The sequence below is a fragment of the Budorcas taxicolor genome, chromosome 18 (genome assembly GCF_023091745.1).
Source record: "Budorcas taxicolor isolate Tak-1 chromosome 18, Takin1.1, whole genome shotgun sequence".
Taxonomy (NCBI): Eukaryota; Metazoa; Chordata; class Mammalia; order Artiodactyla; family Bovidae; genus Budorcas; species Budorcas taxicolor.
This window is the reverse complement of record NC_068927.1, coordinates 49816539-49827750: the sequence shown is the minus strand read 5'-3', so window position 1 is coordinate 49827750 and position 11212 is coordinate 49816539. Positions and strand designations below refer to the sequence as shown.

The 11212-nt window shown below is 49.3% G+C and overlaps 1 protein-coding gene across 1 annotated transcript; it reads left to right on the top strand.

Moving 5' to 3' along the window:
• Positions 1-195: 195 nt before the first annotated feature.
• LGALS4 (galectin 4) lies at positions 196-8638 on the top strand. The gene is made up of 10 exons (XM_052656467.1): positions 196-733; positions 1055-1143; positions 2784-2988; positions 5133-5267; positions 7002-7028; positions 7142-7180; positions 7581-7610; positions 7902-7990; positions 8185-8350; positions 8432-8638. Exons 1-10 carry the CDS (start codon positions 539-541, stop codon positions 8576-8578), a joined length of 1122 nt encoding a protein of 373 aa, XP_052512427.1. The 5' UTR covers positions 196-538; the 3' UTR covers positions 8579-8638.
• The last annotated feature ends 2574 nt before the right edge of the window (positions 8639-11212 follow it).

Below are 11212 nucleotides of genomic sequence, written 5' to 3'. Positions count from 1 at the left end.
ATTCCTTTCAAGGACCCTATGAGGTTGATACTATTAATATTCTCCCATTTAACAGATGGGCAAATGGGCAAATTGAAGTGAAGGCACTGACCCAAGATCAAACAGCCAAGAAATGGCAGAGGAAGGAATTCAACCCAGAGCTTCTGGGTCCAGAAGTCAGTGATCTAAAGCGCTACACATATGATACAACGTACATAGTAGAGCTATGCAGTGGGCAAGCAATAAATTTAGGTCTTTTCACAGTTCCTGGGAGTACCAAGAGTGCCCAGGTCCTCCCTGCTTTCACTTTTTTCATTGCCCTTCTGTTCTGGGCCACTCCTTTTAGCCTTGCCCTGCCCAACCTTCCTGGCCTCACCTTCCCTCTGCCAACAAAGGTCCAGTCAGGTTTTATGGACTCTGATAAGGGCCAAAGTTCACCAGCACTTCCTCTTTACAAAAGAGCCTAGAGGGGCTCTGAGCTGAGTCGCACCAGGTGTGGCCCCAATGATCTGGATGGTGGTTGGTCACTCATGAGGCTGGTAAGAAAAGGGAGCCTGGGATGTGGAGAAGAGGGACCCCACCATGGACCCTGCCCTGTAGCCACACCCTTATCCTCAGGTATAAGAGCCACCCACCACCTGCTTGCTGCCACCATTCACAACTCCTGCAGCTTTCCTCACAGGAGAAGTCACCAGCCCAGCCTCTCAAGATGGCCTTTGTCCCTGCACCAGGCTACCAGCCCACCTACAACCCGGTGAGATACCCTAACCCCAGGCTTAGCTCCACCCGGACCTCCATGCACCAATTTATCCTCATCCTGAGCCTCAGAGGCACCCATCTGTGACCCTTGGGGCTGATTTACCCAATAGTGACCCTGGAGCCTGACTTACTCCCACTCTTGTCTCAGGCTATTTGCTTCCATCTCTAACTCAGCTCTCTTCATCTCACTGATCCCTCCCACTTTGGTTTCCTCTCTCTTGCTTGATGGAGTGGGGCTGGAGGGGCTTCTGAATAAGTGGTAAGGGCTGCAATAGGCAGATGGCCTTTGAGGCCCCTCACCTGACCCCATCTGCAGACGCTGCCCTACCACAACCCCATACCAGGAGGTCTCAGAGTTGGAATGTCCATTTACATCCAAGGAGTGGCTAGCGAGCACATGAAGAGGTAAGACCCTCCCCTGTGCCTGGCGCGAAAAGGAGGAAGTGGGGAGGGGAGGCGGTGACTACAAACGGGGCTTCCAGCCCAGATGCAGGAGGCCTGCTTCCCTTCCTCCACCCTGGCTGAGAAGAGGACTCTATGTCACTGCATCAGATGGCCTCTCCAGCCCTGGTCTGGAGAGTCCAGGGCTTGGTGATCAGATCAGGAGGGAGAGACCCTGGGGATTGGGAGGTGTTAGGGAGACTCACTATGACAGGTGGCCCCAAACTTGGGACACTGGATTGGAATTGATGGGCATGATAGCATGAATTAAGATCACAGGCTCAGAACTGGTCCACCTGAATTCACATCCCAGATCTGTCACTTACCAACAGTGTGACTGGGAAAGCTCTGTGTGCTTTACTTTCTCATCTGTAAAATGAGTTTTGAGGATTCAGTGTACAAAGTAGTATAATCAGTGCTACAATAACTTAGCTTTTTAAAAAATGTTATTTTATTAATTTATTTACTTTTGGCTGCCCTGGGTCTTCATTGCTGCATACAGGCTTTCCTCTAGTTGCAGCGAGTGGGGATGACTCTCTAGTGGCAGTGAGCAGGCTTCTTACTGTGGTGGCTTAGCTTGATGTGAAGCACAGGCTCTAGAGCTCGGGCTTCAATAGTTGTGACGCATGGGCTCAGTAGTTGCTGCTCACGAGCTTAGTTCCCCTGGCACATGTGGAATCTTCCCAGACGGGGGATTGAACCCGTGTCCCCTTCACTGGCAGGCAGAGTCCCAACCACTAGGACATCAGAGAAGTCCTTAGATTTTTTTATGGCTTTAAAATAGGATTGTCATTTTTTTGTTCATTTTTTATACATCCACTGAGCACCCACTCTGTGCCTAGACGCTGGGAACAGAGCAGTCAACAGGACAAAGATCCCTGGAGCTGACATCCTAGTAGAGGAGATGGATAAAAAATAAATTTAACTCAAATATACAATTTGGCAAATGGTGATAAATGCTATGGAGACAAATAAGGAGAGAAGAGAGATGGGGAACAGATGTGGGGGAGAGGATGTGGCATTGTCCCATTAAATAAGGTGGCCAGGGAAGGGAACTTTTCAGCAAAGACCTGAAGGAGGTGAGGGAGGGAGTCTGGGGTGTATCTGAGGTGTATCTGAGTGCAAAGTCCTCGGGCAGGTGTGTGCCTGCCCCCTTGCAGTAATTTGTGGGATGCTGATGTGAAGTGAGCTGTGCAAAGTGCTCGGATTTGGGTCTTCCGGATGACAGAGAATGAGATGGTTGGATGGCATCACTGACTCCATGGACATGAGTTTGAGCAAGCTCCAGGAGTTGGTGATGGACAGGGAAGCCTGGCATGCAGCAGTCCATGGGGTCGCAAAGAGGACTGAGCAACTGAACTGAACTGAGAGTCCCTCTGGCTGCACGTGGGGAATGGGCTTCAGGAACTGCGGAAGGGGATAAATAGACTTGAACTGATAGATTCAAGTTTGCCGGGGCAAACTCAGGAGTCCCTGCGGGCGGTCCTATTTGAAACTGGGTGGCGGAAGGGTTTCTCTTAAGGACAGGGAGTGAGCGAAGGGGTGGCGGTGGGAAACTGACCCTTGGAGTGCGGCCAGGGGTACAGCCCTCCGTGTCCCGCCAGGTTCTTCGTGAACTTCGAGGTGGGGCAGGGCCAAGGGGCAGACGTCGCCTTCCACTTCAATCCCCGCTTTGATGGCTGGGATAAGGTGGTCTTGAACTCGAAGCAGAAAGGCTCGTGGGGCAACGAGGAGAGGAAAATGAGCATGCCCTTCCGCAAGGGCGCGGCCTTCGAGCTGGTGTTCATGGTCACGACGGAGCACTTCAAGGTCAGAGCCGTGGGGGCGGGGCCTCCCCTCCCTGGGGGCGGGGCCTCCCCGCCCCGCTCCTCCCTCCCTCCTTTTCTTCCTTCCTTCCTGTCTGCCTGCCTGCCTGCCTTTCTTCCCCTACTGCCTCCCACTCGCCGTTTCTTTTTTTTTTCCCTCTCTCCCTTTCCCCTCCCTCCTCCCTTTTATCTTCTCTTTTCCTTCTTGCCTGCCTATCAAACAATTCTCTCCTTTTCTTTTAATTTTTTTCTCATTAAAATTTTTTTAAAATAAAAATTCTCTCATCTCTTTTTCTTATACCCATTCCTCCACCGTGGAGAGCCTTCTGACATGTTTCGCGTTTATCATCTTGCCCCTCTGTGTTCTTGCGAGATTCAGATTTGTGTTAGTCGGTTCAATCGTATCCAACTCTTTGCCACCCCATGGACTGCAGCCCGCCAGGCTCCTCTGTCCCTGAAATTCTCCAGGCAAGAATACTGGAGTGGGTTGCCCTTCTCGTCAAGGGATCTTCCTGACCCAGGCGTCGAAACCAGGTGTCCCACATTGCAGGCAGACTCTAACTTCTGAGCCGCTAGGGAAACCCAAACACACAAAAGGAAGCACGGAATTCTGGGAAACCCTCCCCTCCTGGGCCAGGGCTGATAGCTGTCAACTCCAAGTCTGTCTGCTCCCATCTCCACCTGCCACTTCCCTTCCCCTATTATTTAACAGCAAATCCTAGATATCATATAATTTCATTCATAAATATTTTTGTTTTTAAAAACTCAGGCAGGCTGCCACTGTCAGACCTAAAAAAATGTTCAGTTCTTCCTTAGGGTCATCACACACCCAGTGATCCCATCATCTCATGAATGCCGTAATGTTTGACGTTGTCTGCATTTTGTTTGAATCAGCATCCAAAAAAGGCCCACATAATGTGATTGATTACTATTATGGGAAATTTTTTAAAGTATTTATTAAAGTGTGACCCAGGTACAGAAAACTGCAAACACAGCTGACTTGTTCACAAAGAGAGCACACTGTGTAACTAGCTCCTAGATGGAGAAACAGAGCCCTTCTAGTCCCCTCAGCCCCAGGGGTGGCCTTGATCCCGATTCTGTGATCTGATCTGTTTCTGCGACTTTGTTTTTTTAAGTTTGTATGCACCCATGCTATGTATTCCCCTCTACTTTCCTCGCTGGTTGTGTGTGTGTGCGTGTGAATGAGAGAGAGCTCCCCGTGTTGCTCTGTCTCACTTGGTCTGGCCCTTTTGATGGCTGTCTAGTACTCCCTGTGTCTACCCTCTGAGTTCTCTCCATCCCCTGCCTCTGGCTCCCCATAAATGACATGTGGTGGAGCCGGTGAACATCCGTCCCCGCCTGGCCTGTGAGGGAAGTCTCCTCCTACCTGGACCTTATCTGCCCTCTTATGAGCACCAGATTTCCAACCTCATCACCAGAGGTTAACATCACTGCTTGAGTTCAGACACCGGCACTGGTTCAAGTCTGAGCTTTGCCGTTCCCCAGCATGTGACTTTGAACTGGTCTCCCTACCACCTGGAGCCTCTGCTTTCCTGAACAACAGAGACAGTGCCTGGTCCTGCCTCCAGTCACCATATTGATGTCAATGGGTCAAGCGTTTGGCATGTAGGAAGCTCTCGGTCCTGGGGAGCTTAGCTCTGTAAATGGAACCTTGATGGCTCAAAGTATTCTGAGATGTGCTAACCATGCAAGTCTGTGCACAAGATTTTCCACAGTGCCTGTGACATGCCTTCCCAACAATCCCAGAGCGAGATCTCATTTTACAGATGGGAAAAAGAAAGGCTCAGAGAAGCTAGTGACTTACCTGAGGTCACACAGCCAAGACCACGTTAGGGCTAGACCTCAAACCCAGTCATTTGGTGCCAAAACTAGGACTCTGATTCAGTTTTCCCCCAGTCTCCATCCTCAGTCTGAATTCTCCATGCTTATCCACCCACCAATCTGTGAGCTGACTTTTGACCTCAGTTTGGCCTTTGACCAGTGGACTTAAGATTCCTGACTCTGAAACTGTGTCAGCTCACCCTTAAGACTTTTGACCCCATGTCAAAAAGCTCCCTATTGCCTGCTTCCTGTTTCTACCTTCCCAAGGTCGTGGGTGCCGACTCTGACCTTACCCCTGCCCTCCAGGTGGTGGTGAATGGGACTCCTTTCTATGAGTTTAAGCACCGGATCCCGCTGCAGATGGTCACCCACCTGCATGTGGATGGTGACCTGATGCTTCAATCAATTAACTTCATCGGAGGCCAGCCTCCCTTAAACCAGGTGTGTGGTGTCTCTCTCTCCTGTCTGCTTGTTCCCTTCCTTAATGCCCATGTTTACTTATTTCCTGGGCACTTTCTCTGTGCCAGACCCACTGCTGGGCGATTCCATGGACCCAGCGGCAACCAAGACAGCCTACTGGCTCTGTCACAGATGGTGGTGGCCACAGGCGGTCAGTGTGGGGGTGGGAGGTATACAGGGGATTTGGGGAGTCTTTGTTTCTTTTTCTAAGGTATTTGAACCATTTTATACACCATCATTTTGTTTTATTTATTTTTACTTATTTTTTGGCTGTGCCACTTGGCTTACAAGATCCTTGTTCCCTGACCAGGGATTGAACCCTGGCCCTTGGTAGTGAAAGTGCAGAGTCCCAACCTCTGGACCATCCGGGAATTCCCAGCAGGGTCTTAAGGAAGGACTTTCTGAAGAAGAAATGGCTGTGTGAGCTGAGTCAGAAAGCACAGACCCAGTGACCAAGAAACCCACTCCCAGGCCCATAGTGAACGATTGGCCACCAAAACACAGGCACTAGAACCCCCCAGCAGCACAGCTTGGAGCAGCTCTGACTCCATACCCCTGGCGTGAACTTTAGCTGAGGGCTCTCCCCTTCCCAACCTGTGAGTCCCCCAGTCCCTCCCAGGGGAAAGGACTCTCTGACGATCATCAGCCCCATTCTACAGATGTGGGAACTGAGGCACGGAGAGCTTAAGTAACTTGCCCAAGGTCTTGGACCTTGTAATTGGCAGAGGCACAGATCAAACCACTCGCTCCTCTGCCTCCCCAGTGAGGAATGTCTTCATCCATAAGGTAACCTCGGGCCTATGGTAACCTCATTTTACTCTTGTGCTCCATCAATGTATTTTATTATTTTTTTGAATTTTTATTTATTTATTTTTGGCCTCACTGCCAAAAATGAGGGAATTCCCTTATCAATGTATCTTTAAAAAAAAAAAAAAAAGGGAATTCCCTGGTGGTCCAGGGATTACGACTCTGTTCTTTCACTCCTGAGCATTTGGGTTCAATCCCTGGTCGGGGAACTAAGATCCCACCAAATGCACAATACAGGCAGGAGAAAAAAAAAAAAAAGGAAGCTATTTTTTAAAACTGGCTTAACACAGAAGTTCAAGGCAGAAAGGAGTTCATTAGAAACAGAGAGAAAGGGTGAATAAAAATTGTCTAGATGAGGGAAAAGGTTTTCCGGGCACAAGAAGCCACAGTTGAGAAGGTGAGGGCGAGTGAGAGAGAAACAGAGGCAGGGAGAGCCAGAGACTGCGAAAGAGAGAGTCTCACACAGCCTGAAACAGCCCGAGACAGACAGGGGAGGCAGGAACTTGACTGGTAAAAGCACCCTGCTGGCCTCAGGGTGGTCACATAGAGTGAGGGGCAAATCATGGTTGGCGCTGCAGTAAGCAGAGTATTGTGTGGGCTTGGGAGGTGTTCTGAGGGTGCTCACTTTACTGCGGAGGGAGGAGAGGAGTGGATGAGGTTCCTGGGGTAGCAGGAAGCCAGGACGGGGCAGGCACAAGAATAGAATTTATCAGCCTTGTCCTAAAGGGGTGGGGTGAGGTGCACTGATGATCCCTAAACTTGAGTTCTCCGCCATGAATGAGCCACCTGGGTATACCCAGAGTTCCCATGGATGGTGGTGGTGGGCTGCTCTGGGGCAGGCATCCTTGACACCTTCCAGGCCCTAGATTGGGGCCCCCCTCATTGCCTCCTTCTCCTCTGTGCCCACAGATGCCCATGCCTGCTCAGGCGTACCCAGTAAGTACCTGCTGGTGGGTGATGGACTTCCCCTCGAGGTGGGGGTTCAGGGGCTGAGGAGGCCCTGGGCCCCCCAGCCTCTCACCACTCATGTCTTCCTTCTATCCACATAGAATCCCGGACAGTACTATCAGCAACAAAGCAGACTGCCTGTAAGTGGGACGGTGTATGGCCATTCGGGTGCTGGGTGGTAAGAGCTGGGGGGTGGTCAGATCGGATCCCCAGCTGTATTAATCCAGCACCTAGAGATATGCCTGCATGTGGTAGTAGTTGTTGTTTAGTCGCTCAGTCGTGTCTGAATGTTTGTGACCCCAGAGACTGTAGCCCGCCAGGCTCCTCTGTCCATGGGATTCTCCAGGCAAGAATACTGGAGTGGGTTGCCATTTCCTTCTCCAGGCAAACTTCCCAACTCAGGGACTGAACCCACATCTCCTGCGTTGGCAGGTGGATTCTTTACCTCTGAGCCATCAGGGACGGCCCCTGTATGCCACAGATGTGCCCTAATTTTTGTCGAATATTACAGAATAGTATCTCTTCTTCCTCACTTCACAGACCATGGAGGGACCCCCAGCCTTCAACCCGGTAAGGTCTCTGGCGGGAGTTTAGGGTTCTGTGGTGGGCAGCTTGTGGGAAAACAGGAGTGGGAGGTCCTGAACCACTGGGAGCCCTGAGAAGGTCGGAAACAGAACGGCCAGAGCACATTTGGGACGGGAGGTGGGTGGGGAGAGGGTAGAATTGGTGGTTGGAGTCGGTGGGGCTTGGAGGTTTGGAGCGTTTCCCAAGATAAGTGAATGCTCCTCTCTGAAAATTCATCCCTGCCTCTGGCTTCTGGGGACCTGAGAGATGTTGGGATATTGTGTTTTCTTTCTACAGCCCGTGCCATTTAATGGGAGACTGCAAGGGGGGCTTATAGCTCGAAGAACCATCATTATCAAGGGCTACATACCCCCCACAGCCAAGAGGTACAGAATCTAGATTGAGGTGCAGAATCTCTCGCCATCATTGCTCAAACCTAGAAGTCTGAGCCCTCAACCCCCTCCTCCATTGGAGACCTGGGTATCCAGGCCCCAGTTCCCTCCTTCCTTGGGGAGCAAGGTGCTCCCCCAGCCCCCCTCCCATACCCCCATCTTACTCCTGCCTTCCTCTCTGCCCCTAGCTTTGTCATCAACTTCAAGGTGGGATCCTCTGGGGACGTGGCTCTGCACATTAACCCCCGCATGACCGAGGGCGCAGTGGTTCGGAACAGCTTTCTGAATGGCTCTTGGGGATCTGAGGAGAGGAAGGTCCCCTACAACCCGTTTGGTCCTGGACAGTTCTTTGATGTGAGTCTGGGGTCTCTTTCCCTGCTTCCCTCCGAAGCATCTGTCCTGGCCCTGGCCTCATGCCTGCCCTTCTCCCTGCAGCTGTCCGTTCGTTGTGGCGCAGATCGCTTCAAGGTCTATGCCAACGGCCAGCACCTCTTCGACTTCTCCCATCGACTCTCAGCCTTCCAGAGGGTGGACTTGGTGGAAATCCACGGTGATGTCACCTTGTCCTACGTCCAGATCTGATCTATCCCTGGGGCCATAACCCTTGGGAACACAGAGGAAGATCCTGTAGGACCCTTTCTAAGCCCCTAATAAAATGTCTGAGGGTGTCTCATGAGTGTATGTGACTCCTTTCACTTCCCTCATTGTCTCTTTCTTTTTGATTCAGTCATGGCCTGTCCATTCAGCCATCCAGCCATCTGGTCATCCATTTTCTCATCATAATAAATCTAGGCCTTTGAGTGTATCAACCCATTCACTCCTCACAATGCCAGTAGGTAGGAACTATTACTATCTTCCATGTGTAAATGATGAGGAAACAGGCAAAGAAAAATGAAGTTCACTGCCTAAGGTCACAGAGTCCATAAATGGCAGAACCAGGATTCAAATCAAGGTGGTCTGGCTCCCAAGGCTACGTCCTCAACCACTGTGTAGTCTTGTAGTGGGAATTCCTAATAATGTACTTTTATAGCCTTGAGAAATTTCATAGAAATAGCACCTGAAAAAACAGTATATATTAAGAAATCATGTTAATGACTATCTTTCATGTTTTTCTTAAGACTAATCACCTTGTTACAAACCCCAAGGCCAGACCCAGAGGGAATATGACTGGGATCATGAAAGCATGGACCTTGAAACACCAGGTTGGCACCAGGCATGAACGCTGCCTATGTACTTGCTAATTGTTCCCGAGACTAGCCCAGAAGGGAACAGCCTGGGATAAACACAAGGAGATCTGGACTAAGTCAGTGTAGTTCATTAAGTTTAGAAGTACGTAATTAACATAACATGTGTCTTGAGAAAGATAAGATCTGAGAAAGTCTCGTCATCTGCAATTAGGAATAAAACCTGGACTCAGAGTGGACTCTGCCCCTCAGTCCAATAGAGGCTGCAGTTCCCCTGACCCATTGCACCAGATTTCATGTTCTGTCTTCATTCTCGTCACATGCTCCTGGACCACTAGGGCAACATAACCTGTTGTCCTATCCACCACTATATCCATCTAACCAAAAGTCCATAAATCTATTCAACATCCAAATATCTGCTGCTGCTGCTAAGTCACTTCAGTTGTGTCCGACTCTGTGCAACCCCATAGACAGCAGCCCACCAGGCTCCCCCGTCCCTTGGATTCTCCAGGCGGATTCTCCAGGCGAGAACACTGGAGTGGGTTGCCATTTCCTTTTCCAATGCATGAAAGTGAAAAGTGAAAGTGGAGTCGCTCAGTCATGTCTGACTCTTAGCAACCCCATGGACTGCACCCTACCAGGCTCCTCCATCCATAGGATTTTCCAGGCAAGAGTACTGGAGTGGGGTGCCATTGTCTTCTCTGTCCAAATATCTAGCCACTCACTAATCCATTTATCCATCTGTTCAGCCATCTTTTCATCCAACCCTTCATCCATCCACCCATCCATTCATCTCTCCACCTATCTCTCTCATCATCCAGCAATATTTCTAAAACAGTCATGCAAGCATATGTTCATCCATCCACCTAAATATCCAACCATTCATTCACTCATCAGTCAATCTTCCTATCCATTTATCCATTCAGCTATCTGTTCATCCACTCATCCTCTGATCCTTCACCCATCCATCTATTCAAGCATCTATTTGCTCATTTACTAGTCCATATGCCTATCCATTCAGCCATCCTTACATCCAAATTTCATTCATACATTCATCTCTTCACTCCTTCATTTGTCCATGCAATTCTCTGCCTTACAGCACATCCATCCATCCATCCATCCATCCATCCATCCATTTGTCCATTCACCTCTCCATCCAGTCATCCATTCATTTCTCCATTTACATCTATCCAGTCATCCATTCATCTCTGCATGATTCATTCCCAACTGTGTACTCACCCATTTATCTCTTCATATGTCCACTAACCATCTGCCATTTATTCAGACATCCCTTTATCATCACCTTTGTGTTGATTTAGCAGTTCATTTATTTATACTTTCACGTATCCATTTATTCCCTTTTATTCTTTTACTCACTCACTTGCCTGTTCTCATATCCAGTTATTTGTCAGTGCCCACTCAGTTGCCCACTCAGTTTATTGTCTCATTCATTCCCCTAGTCTAGTTCTCAAACAGTTCTACATCGCAATCTCCTGGGGAGCTTTTAAAAAATATTGATATCCCAACCCATGATTAGATTAAACTATATAAAAACTATATAAAATAGTTATTAAACTATAGTTTAATAGTTTATATTAAACTATATAAAAATACCATTTTTGTAGGTTTGAAAGTGCTTGAATATCAATCATTCCGTATGTTCCAGCCTGGTATATCAGTAGCAGGTTCCAGGCATCAGTATGTTCATTTAGTTCTCCAGATGATTCTGTGGGTTTGTCAGACTCTGATAAAAGATGTTCTAGGGACCCTCAGACCCTGGATGGATGCTAGGAGGAGTCAGAAAGGGAGGAGGGATGACCTGGGCAACCTCCAGGCCGAGGCTCCTCCTTCTGGACTCTCTCTTGTCGCACTGAACAGTCACTGCCCAGGAATGGCCATGGAGATACACATCAGACGTGAGCCTAGAGGGGCTTAGGGAGAGGGGCCCCCAGAGAGCTGGGGAGGTCGTGTCTGGTTCTGTATCACTGCGCCAAAATGTCTGAAGAAATAATGGCTGCAAACTTACCCAATT

Bases quoted from the DNA above. Each gene is read 5' to 3' on its own strand.
- LGALS4 (XM_052656467.1), top strand. From the start codon at position 539: ATGTGGAGAAGAGGGACCCCACCATGGACCCTGCCCTGTAGCCACACC. The intron at 2,989-5,132 runs GTCAGAGCCGTG...CCTGCCCTCCAG, and splicing joins TCACGACGGAGCACTTCAAG to GTGGTGGTGAATGGGACTCC. The intron at 7,991-8,184 runs GTACAGAATCTA...CTCTGCCCCTAG, and splicing joins ATACCCCCCACAGCCAAGAG to CTTTGTCATCAACTTCAAGG.